General features: G+C 41.1%; 2 protein-coding genes across 4 annotated transcripts in view; one reads left to right on the top strand and one right to left on the bottom strand.

The window, feature by feature from the left end:
- The first annotated feature begins 1076 nt into the window (after positions 1 to 1076).
- LOC110041998 (paired mesoderm homeobox protein 1-like) lies at positions 1077 to 5181 on the top strand. Its single transcript, XM_089293680.1, has 3 exons — positions 1077 to 1439; positions 3311 to 3480; positions 3946 to 5181. The coding sequence occupies exons 1-3, from the start codon at positions 1208 to 1210 to the stop codon at positions 4258 to 4260; spliced, it is 717 nt and encodes a 238-aa protein (XP_089149806.1). The 5' UTR covers positions 1077 to 1207; the 3' UTR covers positions 4261 to 5181.
- A 17-nt stretch (positions 5182 to 5198) lies between these two features.
- Positions 5199 to 17565, bottom strand: part of LOC110042037 (uncharacterized) — a 100959-nt gene continuing 88592 nt past the window's right edge. For all 3 annotated transcript variants that reach the window (XM_089293676.1, XM_089293677.1, XM_089293678.1), the window contains 15 exons: positions 17036 to 17310; positions 16165 to 16401; positions 15613 to 15810; positions 14813 to 15016; positions 14425 to 14601; positions 13931 to 14053; positions 13192 to 13371; positions 12411 to 12638; positions 11682 to 11885; positions 10915 to 10995; positions 9599 to 9952; positions 9058 to 9220; positions 7921 to 8598; positions 6577 to 7544; positions 5199 to 6131 (listed from right to left, as the gene is read on the bottom strand). In XM_089293676.1, the coding sequence (XP_089149802.1) occupies positions 5718 to 6131; positions 6577 to 7544; positions 7921 to 8598; positions 9058 to 9220; positions 9599 to 9952; positions 10915 to 10995; positions 11682 to 11885; positions 12411 to 12638; positions 13192 to 13371; positions 13931 to 14053; positions 14425 to 14601; positions 14813 to 15016; positions 15613 to 15810; positions 16165 to 16401; positions 17036 to 17310 (4484 nt within the window). In that variant the 3' untranslated portion in view covers positions 5199 to 5717. The remainder of the gene's footprint in view (positions 6132 to 6576; positions 7545 to 7920; positions 8599 to 9057; positions 9221 to 9598; positions 9953 to 10914; positions 10996 to 11681; positions 11886 to 12410; positions 12639 to 13191; positions 13372 to 13930; positions 14054 to 14424; positions 14602 to 14812; positions 15017 to 15612; positions 15811 to 16164; positions 16402 to 17035; positions 17311 to 17565) is intronic.

Below are 17565 nucleotides of genomic sequence, written 5' to 3'. Positions count from 1 at the left end.
ATATTTTGACAAACAACGTTGATCGCTTATACTAGTTTCACCCAAACATTGAAATCACTCAAGTACAGTTAGAAAATTATCCTTTTAAAATAAATCTCTTATTTCTGGCAAGTTACTTAAACCACAATTCGTATCAACAGTTTGAATTTTTTTCAAAACACTGAGTTTCTTGAATGTCTGTCAACTGGTAAATCTCTTTAATTGCTTGTGGTTAGAATGTTGTGGAGATTAATTTTAAGTCAAACACCACCACGGGAGAAACAAGGTGGGACATCATAGATAGATATCTACCCTCGCACATTTCAACATAATTTTAGGTTTAAGCGCAAAGAAACGAGCCAAACTATTATCATTGCAAAAAAAATTCTGTTTACAGGAGCTCCTAAGTGGCTTTATAATTTAGAATTTTTATCGTACAAAGGAACAGTTGGTTACAGGAGCAAGCTGGCGAAATATAGCGGGAGTCAATTTACTCTTTACTCTGCGGGAACGCGAAACGCCGCACCGTAAATTATGACAACGTGTTTTGTACTGAAACCGCCCAAACGCGCGCCTGAGAAAGTGATTTTAATTTTGTTTCTCCTGCTCAAGGCAGCTAGCCGTGATTACAATGAATTGCTTGTATGATTTTAAAATAGAATTCCAAAATATGCGGGCGGTTGTCTCTTATCTTTACCATCAAAGGCGTGAGGCATTTATCAAAACCATTGACAGCTCTGAAAGAACTTAATTAATAAGGAAATAATTTCACAGCGGGAAAGTGCCAGGGTGATGTTTTCCTGTTGTAAAATGGACGCACACGGTATTTTCATCTTGACTGTGGAAGTCGCAGCTTGAAATTTAAGTTTAATAATGTTTGAAATTATTTTCCGTCGCGTTTTGTGGGACGCGGTGTGGTTCCATAAGAACACAAAGAAACAAATGGTAGGGGGCGAAAGTTTAGCTTAATAAACTGTCACTAATAACGAAAATAATAAAATTGATTAATCAGCGATGAGCTCTTAATTAACAATCCTTAAGAACTAATATCATTGTTTTGCTTGTGTGTTTTATTAACCGTGTCAAAATCCGCCAGTGTGAATATCGGTGCGTGTCCGACAACTGCGTAAAGCTGAAGAGAGCAATATGTTCGCCAAACATTCATTTCTAAACTGAACTGAAAACAAATATACCGCAATTGGTTGTGTAAGTGACCATTTGATGTTAAATGGAGGGTCTGACCGCTTTCGTTTCGAGGTTTGACAAAGGAAAGCGGGAAAACAGAAGAACACAGACTGACCCTAAAGCCGAGAGAGACCACAACAATATGCCTTCTGCTTCTTCGAATTTAGTGTCTCTACCATTCAGCATTGCAGAAATTTTAAGCGACAAACGAACTGGTCCACGCGTTAATCAAACTGATGATCCACAAAACGAGATAAGAAGTTATAATGTTCAAGGTAAGAAAGAAAACTATTCATATTTAAATCCTTTAGAAATGCATGTTAGAGTTTGTTATCTCTCCCCTCGTTGTAAGCCATTCAAGGTCAAACAAGTTGTTAGTAAACTGCAACACAAGGGTTTAAACGATAGTTTCAACTTAAAATAGATTTAGCCGTTTCAATACATCGTGTTTCGTGAACTTACAAATTTAACATGACTGATTAACTTAATAGTCTTAATATACTTTTTTATCGCTATATGTCTGTTTATCAATTCTATTTCTTTGAAATTTCAGACTCCTTTCTTTAAAACAGGACCTTCAACTGTGCTTTGTGTAGTCGTGGTTGAAATTTGAAAAAAGTGCGCCAGTGACACAAGCGTCCCTTAAATTTACCAAAAGCGATTTTCAAATAAAGGCTGATGGCTAGAATTGTTAATGAAGTTTCCTTTATCAAGCGAGCCATAGACCCAAGACGTCATCCAAGATATCACTGTTAGTATGAACAGTCATAGCAAGTCATCGAAATTATGAGTTCATCGCAAATTTGACAACGGTTGACCACAAGGAGAAAAACAGAAGTTTCTTTATTAAATCAAGTCTTAATTTCTCTGCAGTTTGAGTGACACGATTTGCTTTGGATGAGAACAGAAAAAGTTGGAAATGACAGTTTCCTCTTTTTTGTAACAAAGCAAAAGTATAAAATGGCGTCAGGATTCAATATGCGATCGGCATTTTAAAAAGTAGCGTATATTGATAAACAGACATGAGACCAGAAATAAAATCTTCAACTGGAGAATATCATTTTAACTCCGGATTTGATATTCAGTGAGAGAAATGCATGGTAAGTGAGAGAAAAAATAGTGTGCATGTCTCTATAAAAGCATGAAAAGACTTATTGAACAAGCTATACTTTGTCTTCTTTGGTCCGACTTTGCACTTAAGACCTGATAAATTGTAATTTATCTCATGGTAGAAAAATACGCATTTGATAACAAGATGTATTGAATAGGTTATATTGATACGAATTCCAGGCAGAAAGAACATCCGTTGAAGCCACTCAATTCTACTAAATTAAAATTTTCAGTCTCTAAGCATGGTAATGGACTTCTATAAACGTGCAACACTAAGATTATGTAATTAAACATCAAGATACAAAAAAAACCCCTTGCAGTTAACATTGACGCAAAGGCAAGTTTCAGAATCTTTTCTTTTCTAATTCAGTAGGCTTAGTTGTAGTGATTAGTTTTTCAAACTGTTAGCTAGCTGATCCCTTTTGCTGCACTTAATTATGAGAAACGAGAAATGCGAAAAAAAGATTTCCCATGCACCGTAAATGTATGTGTTGTTTTGCGCTGTTTTTGCGTTCCGCTGTGTATGTGTTGAACGCTTTCCGCGGTAAGCTCATGCAATGTGGATTGAGCTTTAACTTTTGTTCCCCACTTGAGATGAAAAAAAAGTTTTCGAACTTGAGCTGGGTGTAAAGAAATAGAGGTGCAGACGTTGATACAGGAAAATGGAAGATTTACCATGAAAAAGTCAAACTGTAGTGGCAGAAAAATGAAACGTGACTAAAAATGGTGTTTATACTCTGTACAAGCAATTCAACAACTCACTTTTCTGTTGGTTTTTCTCCTGTATATATATGTTTGAGTCCTTCCAAATCTGGTTTAGATGAACTTAACGTCGTTTCACAAAGTTATGAAATCTTTGGCACACTAAAGGATCGGATTAGTCCTAGTCTTACACAAATTATTAAGGGGGCATGCAAGTCAATGTTGACGAGACAGAGACCCGTGTTATCGCACTACGTGTCACTGACAGCGGCTTGTGTTGGCTTCGTTAGAATTCTTCGGTATTTTATTTGTTTCTACTTATTTTTTCTCCTAGATGAGTCATCCAAACGTTCTCATCGATGTAAACCACCGCGAAACAGGAAAAATTTCACAAGAGAACAACTGCGAGAGCTGGAGAAACTCTTTGATCAGACCCACTACCCAGACGCCTTGACGCGCGAAACACTGGCCAAGAGAATGGGCCTATCAGAGGCAAGAGTTCAGGTAGGACACACGCGCGAGGGCTTCTGGGATTGTGTAGGTGAACATAGCGCCAAGCTACGCCGGGGGAATTTGAAAACGGACGTTTCACTCTGAAAAGGCATCAAATGTTTTCTGTCCACAGTAGGGCGGAGGAATTTTAAAGCGCAACAATCACCGGTTACGTTGGATTTGTATTTGAGAAAAACTCAGTTAGGGAAATCGCACGATTATCGTGAAGTGAGTTCGCAGGTTTCGAAGAGCTTCGTTTTCGTGACAGATTAGTGTGGACGAGAGGCCAAACCGTAGAAATAAAGCCGCGGTTTCAAATTTTTCCGCTGTGGCGTGGACGCTGCCTTAGTTGTCATGTGCTCGGGTACGAGATTATTGTAGATCAGGTTTACTATTTTTATCTTTTAATACTTTTAAATTTTACAGCAGGGAATACAATTATTCAATTTCTACCCATAGTATCTGTTTTATCCACAGATTTGGTTCCAAAACAGACGTGCTAAGTGCCGTCGGCAAGAAGGCTCAAGTCAGAGAGGGTTTGTTGTTGCAGCAACGCAGACATACAAACCTCCAACTCACGTGACTCCATTACGACAGGAAACGTCGTCATTGGCGCCACTATCCCATGGTCCGTATGGGGCTGGATGCTTCGAACACCTGTGCCTATACAACCACGCCAGTTTTCTGGGCAATGTCGGTCATGGCGACTATACTCGTCAGTTTCATCAACAAACAAGCATCGAAGACTTGAGACGTAAAGCGCGATACCACAGCTGGGGAGGTCCAAACTAATGCACAGTCAACGCCGCTTCATTTCTCCTTGGGTCGGTTGGTTTACCAGGGTAACAAGATGTTCCGAGGACTGATTCCATCGAACGCTTTCCTCAAAGGACCCAGCTAATCTATGATATATTTTAAGGGTGCCTAAAGCACGATGTCTAAACGGTGTTTGTGTGAGAATCCGATGTAAAAAAAGTTCTGTAAAATTTAGTAACATTTGTTTGTTTATAAATGACGATGTGTTCTTTATCAAAACGTTTATAGACTATGCAAAGACGTGCGGCGTACTTTACAAATTAGAATGACCAATCGTGGAAAATACATCGATGAAACAGCTGCATAGAGCATTCAACACCAGGATCAAGGAACACAACACCACAAGACAAACAACTGGACTTGAAAGAGACAGGCCGCGCTTTGTAGGCGGAGATCGGTTACAAGAGAGGGCTACAGGAGAAGGATAAGCGAGGCCATTGAAATCGTGCCAGGCCCAAATTCTCAATCGAGACCGTGGTTTTGAACTTCGGTCCTATACCGACACATTTTGTCACGAGACTTCGGTCGTCCTAAACCATGTGCGAACCAACATTTGTCATGAATTGGCCTTTTTAGAGTTGCCTTGTGCCTCTGTGTCAGAACGAGTCTTCGTGCGAAACCATTCATATGAAAATGAGTTCCACCTACAGGATTATTCTCATGCAAATCAAACTCATTCTCATATAAAAGGTTTTGCACGAGGACTCGTTTTCAGAGAGGCACAAGGTAACTCGGATATGGCCTATTGCAAAAGGTATCGTAACGGCTCCGAACGCTCGCAGCAGTTTCAATATTTTGATTTTGTGTGGAAATATCTATAAGAAATGTAAACAGCCTGTCGACTGGTAAGAGTGTTTAAGTGACTGAATAAAATAAATTAAAAAACTCAAACTCTCAGCAGCAGAAAACAGTCATTTCTTTACTAAACTACTTTTAATTCAAGCTCCATACAATTAATAAATGTTACACTGAATATTTTTCTAACAATCATTACAAAATAGCGCGATGTATTCTTCTATAATATCATTGAATGAAAAAAAAAATTAACGTAATAGGAACTAATCAGTTTAACCCGAAAGAGCGTTTCTTTGGCCAAGTGTTAAATCAGAAAGAAAGCTTTCTTCGTGTTTAAGTGACTCAAATAATCTGCATTTTTCTCGATGTCTGAAACACGAAGATTTCGAGCCAGACCAATTTATTGTAGACACAAACTGCATCCGGCATCAATTATAAAATAACTATATCTACGCTTTATTGGCGTACAAAAATATTAGAAAAAAATAGTTCCTTTCGACGGCATGATCATATTCTGTGATGAGTTACCTTATGTTCCGCCTACATAACTTAAATAAGTACTTTTGTGCAATCGATGCAAAATAAATACGAACACGTTAAACTACAAAATTACAAAAGTAGAAAGTACGATTCTATGTTCATTTCTTTGTTTTCTTCTTCTGTGTTTTTCCCATGGCAGACTGTAATTTTCTCTCTGCTTGCTGTTTTCGTTCACTCTCTGGTTTGCTGGCATGTTGTTCCAGCTGTGCTTGTTTTTCTTCCAGTCTTTTCTTGAACAAATTTAGTCGCTCCAAACAGTTGCTCTTCTGTAAGTTGATGGATTCCAGCGAAGCCTTTGCGGTCGTTATTTTGGTAGTGGTCTGTCGAACGGCATTCTTGTGCTGTGCATGCTCCGTGCTGCCCTCCGCTGACTCCCTGAAGAGGTCAGTTTGAGCCAGCAGTTCCTGTTCCAGTTCTCGCAGGTTAGTGGTGACATCTAAAGATTGCCTGGAAAGCTGAGCAAACTCCTGATTTAAGCTGTCCACAGTGTCTTGCATGTCATCAACTTGAACCTGGATTAGAGATCGTAAAATAAGTTAATACAAGTACCAAATCTTTTTGAGGGGGGTGGGGTAGGGGATTGGGCAATTTCCAAAAAAATCCTTGCACAACAAAACTGCTGAAAATATAATCGTGTAAGGGAAGCCAAAAAACAAAAACAACAAGTGCTTACTACTATCCAGGTTCTCTGTTTGACTTTAAAAAAATTATTGCACAAGCCATTGCCCACCGAAAAAAAACTCATGCACAACCTAAAGATGAGAAAAATATTTCATTCCCCCAGAAAATTGCCCAATAACCCTCCCCCCCACCCCCCCCCCCCCAAAAAAAAAAGATGGTCCGTCCCTTACCGAAAGTATGAGCGTAAACTCACCTACGGTGAAAAAAAAAACACTAAGGGATAGCTCAACTATGTTTTAATAAGACTGAATCGACCAAAAAAAAACGTGAACATACCTGCAAGAAAGTGAAGTAGAGGTCTTCGTCTTCTTTAGGCTGGCTAGCAGTTTTTCCAGAGATTGGCAAACTAGTGGCAGTGCGTGACGAAGCTTGGGCACGGGATACTTGACGTGACACACCACGCGACATCAGGTTACCGCGTGACTGAGCGTAACGTGACACCGGTCTGTCCTTAGCTTGTGGTCCTTGCAGTTCAGTAAGTCGTTTATCAATAAACTCCTCGGTGCCTTGTAGTCGAGCGTGAGAAGCCTTGTCTTCCACATCACCCAAGAAAGATCGCAGCTTGGACTCCACGGCAAAGTTACTGTACTTGGATAAGCGCTCCACAATTCCCTCATGTGTAAAATGTACGCCATCTTTGTTTGCACCGCGTAAAAGCTTGGCGTCTAAGAGTCCTTCTACCACGTTGGACTTGTCAGCCTCCGTATGCGCATCACCAAACACTGACTCCAGCAGCATTCGACTGGCGCTCTCCAAATCATCCTTCGCCGGAAGTGACGACAGCGTACGCGCAAGCGCAGAAGAACGCCTGTAACGCGCAAAGAACAAGTCATCGCACATCACGGCTAGGGCGTGATGGAACTCTTTTAAAAAGCCCGGATGTGAGTCGTCACGCAAGTCTCCACAAGCGATGTGTGACAGGCAGTGGACAAGAACCAAGACAAACTCTCCAACGTTGTCCATTCGCTCGGCGCGTACGTACAAGATGCGGTTGTTGGCATCATAGAAGAAGGAGTTGCGGTAAGCGTTCCTCTCCAGGTGAGTGTTGGGTGGCAGTTTGTCAGCGAGTAACAACGTGACTGGTAAGTGATGGCAATGAACAGCGAGCAGGTCGACAATGAACGAACCAAACTTGTATGTGACGAACGACCGAGCAGGCAGCGTGTTCAGGTCAACTGGGACGAGTTCGTCGTCTCCTCCCCACAGCGTGTCGTCTTTGATGTCAATGTAGCCTTCACCAGGTGCTGAGAAACAAGAACGAATTATTAGACAAACGTTACCATAATAAATTAAATGTGTTAAAAAGCTCGTCGCTGTAACCAGAATAATGATTCTTACCGTGGGCCATCTCCGAGTTGTTCCCCTGACAGGTTCATTTTCTTGCGAATCAAACTCATTTTCATACGAAAGTTTTTGCACGAGGACTCGTTTTCAAACTTAATAAGACTTTCCAGGAGGTGTTTTTTAAACACCAATCTCAATGAACAATACCTCCTCTCCGCCCTCTGCACCCCTATTAATTTAAACAATCCATACTTCTCCATACGTAATGCTGTGTCATGACTGTTTAACTGACAGTCCCAGCCAAGCTTTTATTAGGTCTGCACCCATCACCCTTACCTGGAGCATTGAACTGGCCTCCCTTCCCAGCTCCACCACTCAACAAAGACTTGATGCCTTCGATCTTCTGGTACAGCGGTGACGATAGCAGCAAGGACGCCAATTCACCCTCGCTCAATGGCGCTGCTAATCGATAACTGTCCGGCATCAATCGGGCCTGGGGCACAGGTGGTGGAGTAGCTTCGGATTCGATCGTAGCGGCGACGAGGTTATCAACATGGATGCTCTCTTTCAAAGCGATGACCTCTTCAGCTTGCACTCGATCACGCTCCGACTGTACCTTTTCTTCAAATTCTCTTTTCTCTTCTTCATTTCGATTCTTCAGCTCATCAACTTTGCTCTGCCGCTTCGCATCGCGTCTCTTCTTCAGACGCTCTTCTAGCGAGCTCTGCATTCTCATTCTGTCTGCATCCATCTTGTTCATGAGTTTCGCCAGGTCTTTGCTGTGCTCTTTCAGGATGGCTTCTTGATCTTCCTTAGAAGCGTCTTGCTTGCTCATTTTATCAATTTCTTGTTTGACTTTAGCTTTCTTTTCCTTCAGCAGTGCTTCTTTTCGAGCATTCAAAGCCAAGATTGCCTTCTCGTTCTTTTTCTGTTCTTCCTCTGCTTCTTGTTCCAGTTGTTTGTCGAACGCCCGAAGTTCTTCCTGCAACTTTTGTTGCTGTTCTGCTTCAAATGCTGAAGTGAAAATGATACATGGGTTAGAACAGTTTTAGACGTTTCTACTGTTTCATATATAGTCTGTTTACAGACGTTTATTTGTTGCCACGATTAATTTTTTTTGAGCGCGCGAGCGATGCAAAGGCGTGAGATCGAGAGCGAGTACAGAGCGCGAGAGCGGCCGCGAAACGGGTCTTTGTCCGCATTCCCCAGCGCCACCCCTCTTGCGTTCAGGCTTTTTCTAATTCCCTGCGGTTAATATAACTTGTGATCTCGACGACCTCAGGAAAAAACAGAAGGTCTGTGGTTAAACTAGATTTAAGGCACTTTAACTTTCAAGACTACCAATTGAATACACTGACAAAATGGTTCTACCCAGCCCACACCATTAATGAATATTGTTGACATGAAATCTTTGGGATAATATTACGTTATTATTAAATCGTAATATCACGAACTTCAGTAAAATCAACAAACCTTCATTTTCTTGTTTGAGTTTTTGCTCGTTCTCCAGTCGCTGTTCATCTAATTTCTGCTTGACTATTTCCAGTTCCCTGGCGGCTGCCAGAGCCTTTTCAACTGATCGCCTGTGTTCTTCTGCCTGCTCTGGAGTCAACTCATTTAAGGCATCTGCATACTCCTACCGGACGGGACGGGAGGGAGAGGAAAAGAATGACAAATAGACATCAGATAGACATCTTAGAAAATGAAACAAGAGGAGAATTCTTTCGATTTCCTCCTAATCAAACATCAACCTAAAATACGGCTGCAATTAAACATCTGGGGCGGGTTGTTCGAGAGCTGGTTAACGCTAATTTTTTTTTGTGCTTTGTGTATTTTGAGATTACTCAAGCTCAAGACTGAAGGACAAACAATATAAACAGAAAACCTCAACGAAAAGTTACAAAACTGAAATTAAAATTCTCTGGCGCTAATCCTGGGTTAGCTTAATCGGGCTTTGAACAACTCGGCCCTAAAGTGTGATAGAAACTATAATTATCAATACCAATAAACGAACCTGATAATGCTTTTCCTTGAGTTCCAACTTAGCGCGAGCAAAACGCACTTCCCAATCGGACTGGACGCCATGTTCGATCTGTTTTCGTTGATCAGCGTGTTTCCTGTCCAGCGCACTTTGCCGTAACTGTTGTTGATTCAGTAACTGCGCTCGTCTTTGCTGCAACTCTTCAGGACTAAGCCGTTGCTTTTCAAGTTCTTTCAACTCTTTTTCGTTTTGAGCACGCAGTTCATCGCTTTCTTGAGCGTGTCTTTCTTCCATCTTGGCCAGTGCTTCGTCAACTGCCACCTTACGTTCTTCCTGGAACATGCGCTCTAAGTCTTTCAGCTCTTGACTGTGTCGTTTTTCGAGAACCTATCGCCGAAAAACAAACAAACAAACAAAAAAAATTTTTTGGTTTGCTGATCTTATCAAAAGCTACAGAGTTAGCTGTCCTTTGAGCTGATTAAATTGCAAAACGCTAATTTAAATAGTTTCTCTGAAACTTTCAGAACCTCTCATGTTTACATATAAAATAAATAAAGTAAATCCTGTTCTACTCGGGAGTTTTCAAAGTCTCAACAAAGTCGGCCATATTGAGCTGGAACTACGGTGCCTGAAGAAAAGTAGTAAAACTGCCCGAAATGTTGCGTTTTATAAACATTTTAATCTCAGAAAAGTCTCGTGTAGAACAAGATTTACTTTATTGATTTTATAGGTAATTCAAACGTAACAAGATGACCTTGTCAACAGCCTAATCTTCGCGTGTCTTACTTCCTAAGAGCGATGTGGAAGTTAATTAAGAAAAACACTGACAATTATCGAAGGCCAGGAAAAGGTCAACCATTACCCGTAAAGGAGATTGAAACGGGTTTAAACCGGGATGAATGTTCGATCTGTTCCTAGACCTACAGACCTATTGAAGACCAAGTAAGTACTGCGCGTATTGTGTTGTAATTTGTTAGTTTTTGATATCTACTTTTCATTGTATCCTCTTTGTTATCTTTATTAATTTAATTTACAGCTCGCCCCCAGTTCGAAAAGCGTCTCAGTGTTATATGTGGCAAGTATACATAAATGTCCTTGTGCGTTTATGTAATTTCTAAACAAAGGTTTGTTGTTCTTGTTTTTGAGGGAGACTAAAGGTAAGACGCTGATAAATTGGCCGTCTCCTTTACTAGGAAAATTAATATGTCGTTGTTGCACCAACTAACTTGCTCTCGAAACAAGAATTATCTTTTAAGAAACACTAATTCTACAAAAAACTAGCAATATTTCGCCATGTACAAAGCGACGCTGTCCACAATAACAAGAAAGTGATTACGTCAGACTGTTACCTTTCGAATAACAAACTCTGCAGCTTCCGAGCCATTTTCCCGAATTCCTTCAATCATGGCTTGCTTTTCAGCTTCCTTCACCTGTGAATCAAATATGTAGGTACATATAAGGAATACGTTCTTCCGTTTGATCTTATTTCTTCCGTAAAGATAGATTGCGTGAATGAGGTAGTACCAAATAGCAGTGCCATATAGTGCCTTCAGCTCTCGTTCAGTATAAATGCGCGCTAACCTATAGTAAATACACTGCTACCATATCATAACTACAAGAAGAGACGAACAGCTTCAACTTCTTATGAGTTTAGAAATTGTTAACCAAATGAGGTATAACCAAATAGGAAGTTTAAGTAAGCAAGATGGCGACGCCGAGGACAACGTCGATTACGAAATCAATTTATATTTTACCTATGAATCTCGCGATACTCTATAGTCATTTTGTTTCACTGTCACTGTCAAAACTATCACGAAACTGCATCTGGAACACAGCGATAAATTTGAAATAGAAACTTAAAAAATTAGCCGTCGTCGTTCACGTTCTCCAGAAAACTTAGAACTTGGTCATTTCATGGCGTTGTTGTGCAGAGGACGGCAAAGAAATGTACCAAGAATTATAACGGCACGCACGTGCACAGCCATTGTTCTGCTCGTTAAACTTTTTGTTTAGCGACGTTCCCGTTGCCGTCTTGGTTTTCTTATACTCCCTATTTATAAAGAACGACTACTCGTACTTGTTCCATTTCTCAGTTACTAATCATAAAGTTACTTACATGTTGTGTGCGCACTTCAGCAAGTTCTTTCTTTTGCTCCAGCAGTTCCTTGGCCATCTCTCGTTCTTGTTTTCGTTGTTGCGCCTCTTGTCTTCGTTTCTTTCTTTCCAGCAGTTTCTGGTGTAAATTAGCTTGTTGCCGTTGCTTTTCTACGTCCATCTTTTCCATTATTTCGTCCAGTTCTTGTTGGTGGGCTGCCAAAAGCTGCAGACCATATCAAACATCACAAATGATCTCGATAATATCAGCCTAAGATGTTGACTGACTGACTCTCTGGAACACAAACTGCTAGCTTTTGATGTTTTATTCCACGTTAATACCTGGAATTCTATGCGAATACGCAATGCTCTACTGACTAGGGGAAGTCTAGGTATTGTTCCGAAAAACCGACAGTCATTTCCCTATCACCACTTTATAGGGCGGCAGCGTGGCCGAGTAGTTAGTGCGCCACTGGAGGTCGCGGGTTCAAGTCCCGCTCTGACCACTTAGCTGGAGTTGTTTCTCCGTAGACCCTAGTTCAACTCCTCGGTCATGCTTGCAAATAGCCAACTGGTCTGCCTCCCGCCAGTTGGGATTTTTAAGCCTATTATGTTAAGTTGATATATATGTTTCTTTCAGTTTAAGCGGCATACCCGTGAACTAGCTAGGTGTAACTAAGCGCATTGACCACTATAAACAACAACACTTGAAAATTTTTGTAGAAAACAAAAGACAGCGTTCCTCAAATACCTGTTGTACTTCCTCAGGTGACATATCTTTCGAGCGAGCAGCTAATTCCGCAGCATGCCTGTCCTTCAATTCTCTTAGTTTCCGTTCTTTGTCAGCTTCGAGCAGTTCCGTGGCTTGCGCTTCTTCCGCCACCGCTTCTCTTTCAAGTTTTTCGTCCATCTTGTGAGTGTCTTGTTCGTGTCTGTCACGCATGTCAGCCAATGTGCGTTCCTGTTCGTTTCGCAATGCCTGAAGATGGAAAGAAAAACAAACAAACAAACACTAGAAAACATCAGAAAACATTTTGCAAAATGTCAATACAGGTCAAGTCAAGTTAGTTGTTATAACCAGCTTGTAGAAAACCAGTTAGCCTGAGAGACTCTTTGTTTTCAATACTTGCCTAAGCGATACAGTTTCTGATGGAGCTACAAAAACATAAATTATGAATGTTGAAAGGACACAACAGGATTAACTGTCCCAAGGAATTTGAGCCCGATGTATTGAATACTTCTTGTGCTATGCGAGTTTAAAAACTCAAAATTTCACAAAAAATGTATGAGGATTAGCGATTTTGCCACCCAGAAATTTTGCAGTTTTTGAAAGCCAGTTTCTCCTCGAATGTTACACCCAAAGAGTCAAAAATTCACCAATTACTAAGTTTCAGCAGCTCTTTAAATGTTTGTAGTCAATTCGTGTCTTCCATGATGCTTTCTATGCGCGTATGTTAATGAGGAAAAATGTTAACAATGACGTGGGCAATGATTTTCCTATAACCAGACGTAAATTACAAGTTTATTCGAACCTGCTCTTCTGATGTTTCACGAGGTAAAATGACCTCAGGTACTATGACGTGATCTGCGTCCACTGGTTTGTTGGCCGCGATGGCCTGGCTCTGCTCTTCCAATATCCGCTGGGCAGCTGTCTCCTCTGCTTGACGGCGCGCCTCTTCTTGACGACGAGCGCGACGAGCAGCAAGTTTGGCCTGTAAGGAAGAGAAAAACAACCAGACTTAAATCAGCGAATTCTCGTCGGTTAGTGAGAGAAGTATGTCATTTAATAATGCTGTTATGAAGCCTAGCATTGATATGCCGTGTTCTGGAAAATCCAACAAAGAGGACATATATTGTACCCCGCTTTAATTATAACAACTAAAACAAAGAGAACTGTTGTTTTTAGCCTGCGCAGCAGACGTTTCCTTTCCATTTTCCAGGCGGGAAGATCGAGGAAATGAGCGCACCTGGGGTTAGCAAAAAAAGGGAGAAGTGGGGAGGGGGTGAGCAAAAAAAGGAGGTGAAGGGGGGAGGGGTTGGGGAGGAAGGGCATTTATATTTTGCCTTACTCGTTATTTTTTTCGAACTCGCTCGCATTTTAATTCGTTCCCTTCGCGTGCTTTTGGAAATGAATGCCTGCTACGCGGCTGCTGTTATTCAAGTAACGAAAGTTCACTGCAGCTTAAAGTAGTGTATCCTCGCTTGTCAGAGCTTGTTTGCACAAGAGAATTCAATTTTATTTTTTATCGACTATTATACATTTTTTGTTACCTTGGTGTCTTCAAGAGACTTCAGTTTTCGTTCTTCAAGGTGTCCGAGCAGCGCCTCGTTATCTTTCCTGAACTGATCCATAATCTGCTGTTGAAGTACCGCGTCCAAATTGTCTCTTGTAACCTTCAATAGACAATACAGAAAAGTTAGAGGAGCCCAATCACGGTACTTTGAGTTATTATGACCACAGACAAAATTACCTTTAAATTCAAGGAAACCTGAAAATAGTAGTTTACAAAGATAGAAAAATGTCAAAGAGAAAATAATAAACCATGAAGGAACAAGGATGGTTATCGATGGAGAAGACTAACACGGATTACAAATCTAGGATAAACGTTTCCAGATGCGCAAACCGTGACTTTTAAAAACCTTTACATAACGGTTTCATTAAGCGTAATATCGCAGGAATAATTTAAAGCTGGCATTGGCATTTCGCTTAGCCCGGAATATAAGACACATAATGGTGGAGTCAAAGCGTTTCGTTTCCAGCTCACCTTTTCAAGCAGGGCTCTGTGGGCTTGTTGCACGTTCTCCATGTGCGTCTCGTCAAGTTTCTTGTTAATCTCTGCAGTGTGACGCGTCTCTTCCGCCTCAAAACTTGCTTCAAGCGCAGTAACTTCCTGTTTATGCTGCTTTATTAGTGCTGTGACGTCACCGCCCTCACTAATGACCTAAATCAAGAGTTACGTGACAAGGTAAGTAACCGCTGGTGTGCGTGAGATGCGTGAGATGCGTGACATGTGGTGGATTTCACAGGTTTAGTGCTGTTACGTCACCGCTCTCACCAGTGACCTAAATCAAGAGTTGTGTGACAAGGTAAGTAACACAAGCCGCTGCTGTGCGTGAAATGTGCGTGACGCATGGCGAAATTCACAGGTTTACCTTAGCTTTCTCCATCTCCTGTTGTTCTCTCAGTTTCTTCATTTGTTCTCTCTTTCTCTGCGCGAGCTTTTCCTTAATAAGTGCTGTCTGTTGCGCACGCTGTTGTGCTAGATCGCGTGACATCTTTTCTTCCAATTCCATTTGTTCGCGTTTGATTTGTTCTGCTTGATCAGCATACAGAGACCCGGAAGTGACAAGGTCATCCTGGTGAAAAACAGGTCTTTTATCAGATCAGTTATTCGTTATTGTGACTGTTTTAAAATAATGTAAACAACCTGCATCAGAAATAAGAATTTTACATTTGGCAACTGACAAGACAGTCATGTCAACAACCATTTAAAATCTAACTCTAAAGGACGTTTTGGACGATCATAAACTTAGCATTTGATTTGATCCCGGAAGGGTAATCCCTCATATGGGCTATATAGGCATGTGTTGCCCCCAAGGCGGGTATGGTTTGTAAGCCGTTTGGTCCTAAACAGGGTTTCGATTTTGGCCATTTTGGTCTCGAATAGGGTATGGTTGTTGTACTCTAGTCTTGAATTGGGTATGTTTTTTTTTTAGAAGAAGCTATCCTACTTAATAAAAGCACATAAACATTACCTTTAATATTGGTCTAAACTAAGGAATTATTATAAGGCAGATCTAAAACAGGATATTGATTTAAGGGTCAGGTCATAAATAGGGCAGGGAAAATCGCAGACTTTGGTCTTAAATAGGGTAAGGGTTTTGGGAAGCAGGCCACACCCGATTTTTCTGGGAGTAACCCCACCCGGGGATTTCTTTGCAATGATTCTTACCACCATAGCACAGAACTTGTCGCCAAGCTGGCGACGATACACTTCTGCCTGTTCATTGGACTGCTGCTCCTCTGCTCGCGCATGCCCAATAGACTCTTCCTGAACAATAACATCTTGGACACTTTCTTGAGTCTTCAGTACTGTATCTATGCTGGCCAGCGGTTCAACATCGTCCAGACGGATATTGGACTTTTCGGCCTGTTGAAAAAATACACAGAATTAAGAAGATCATGCATTCTCTTTACTGTAAGTTTTGCACTCCTTTTTAATTCGAATTGATGACTTATTGTGTGTTGCCTGTTGAACAATGAATGGAGAAATTTGAAAACGTAACAATATCCGGTCATTTATGGTAACCTCATCGATTTCAAAATGTCTTCTGTCCACATTAAAACGCACAGCAGCATTTCTAGGGTTTGAAGAGCATTTTCGAAAAGCTCCGTTTTCGTGACGGATAAGTGTGGACGGTAGGCCTGACCGGAGAAATAAAGCCGCGTTTTCAAATTCCTCCGCCGTAGTGTGGACGGGGATTAACTCATATCATGTCTGTACCTCTTCTTTCTGTTTCCTTAACATGGCGGCTTCCTTTTCTTCTCTTCGTCGTCTCAGTTTATCTCTCAGTGCTGCCATTTGTTTCTCTTTTTCGGATGCTAACAGGCCTTCTAATTGCGCCACTTGTCTTTCATGGTCTTCCATGACTGCTCTCATTTCATCCTCGCTCAGATCACCTGAGAGTTTGTCCGCTAAGTTCTCGGCTAATCTCTTCATCTCCTCTGACCGCTTCTCTTCCTGCAAATTCAAACACGCTTGTTTATTAGCACCTTAACCAGTGTTCCATACCAATACTATCCAAGTTTAAAAGTCACTAGTAATAAAACGTCACGAGGTTCATTTAGTCGTGACTGTTTTGCTGCAAGCTAAACAATGTATAATATTATAGCTGAGAAAATTCCTTGCCCCTTGGTAAAGATTCACACTTAGTCTGGCAAAAGAAAATAAACCAAGCGATATGAATTTTGCAAGAAAGAATCTGTACTCCTTTGATGACTAACGCGATTAACGTAACACGGATTTCTGAACCAGAAATGACATAATTTCGTCAATCCTTAACGTGTGCCAAATACCAATACTGTGAGTACTTCTATGTCCCAGCGCTAAGCTAAATCTAGGTCAATCAAAAGTGGTAAAGTTTAGGCAAAATAAAGCTTTCAGATTCGTGTGTAAGGTAAGGTAAGGTAAGGTGGTTTATTTTACGTCAAGAACACGGGGAGTGGTTGCCCAAGTCTCCCGAGCCAGAGGCTCATGATAAAAGTGTTTGACATACATGTTAAAAAAAAAGATTTAAAAACTATATATTAGGTAAAGAACGCACGCTCAGAATCCAAATTTTGAAGAAAACCTGCTTTGTCTGTTAAAGCATTACCTGTTCTTTAAGTAGTTTGTGTACAGCGGTCTCCTCTTCCCGTCCAATCTGTTGCTCAAGGTGCATGCGCTCTGCATTCATCTTACGCAAGAACTCGCTGACGTCACTCGTTCCTTTGATGTGCCACTGTGCCCCAGCAGCCTCGCCTGCGTGCACCTCCACCACAGGGTACCCAGCTGTTTGCTGGGTGAAAGACGTGGTGGCTGTAGTACTGTCCCCTCCCATAACAACTATCCCGGCACCTGGCACAGACACGCTGGTGCCTGACACTACGGCTACAAAACCAAAACAGAAAACCAAGTCATTCAACTTACTTTCGAAAACTTACGATGGAATTCCATCGATGAAGATATGAGATCGTCTTCGTTGTCTTTGTTTGAAAAGAAAATGGCACACCACTTTATTAAAGATTATTGGATATCTGTACATCGCTCTTCCTGGATAAAAATACTGTTTTGCAATGTAAGAACTTTAGTCTACAGGTAGTTAGCTTAACTTTGTTTATTTCTATTTTTTATGTGTCTATTTGT

This window comes from Orbicella faveolata, unplaced genomic scaffold (genome assembly GCF_042242905.1).
Source record: "Orbicella faveolata isolate gen_17 unplaced genomic scaffold, um_ofav_v1 contig_25, whole genome shotgun sequence".
NCBI lineage: Eukaryota > Metazoa > Cnidaria > Anthozoa > Scleractinia > Merulinidae > Orbicella > Orbicella faveolata.
This window is presented reverse-complemented; position numbering and strand designations above follow the sequence as displayed.

Bases quoted from the DNA above. Each gene is read 5' to 3' on its own strand.
- LOC110041998 (XM_089293680.1), top strand. From the start codon at position 1,208: ATGGAGGGTCTGACCGCTTTCGTTTCGAGGTTTGACAAAGGAAAGCGG. The intron at 1,440-3,310 runs GTAAGAAAGAAA...TTTTTCTCCTAG, and splicing joins AAGAAGTTATAATGTTCAAG to ATGAGTCATCCAAACGTTCT. The intron at 3,481-3,945 runs GTAGGACACACG...TTTTATCCACAG, and splicing joins TATCAGAGGCAAGAGTTCAG to ATTTGGTTCCAAAACAGACG.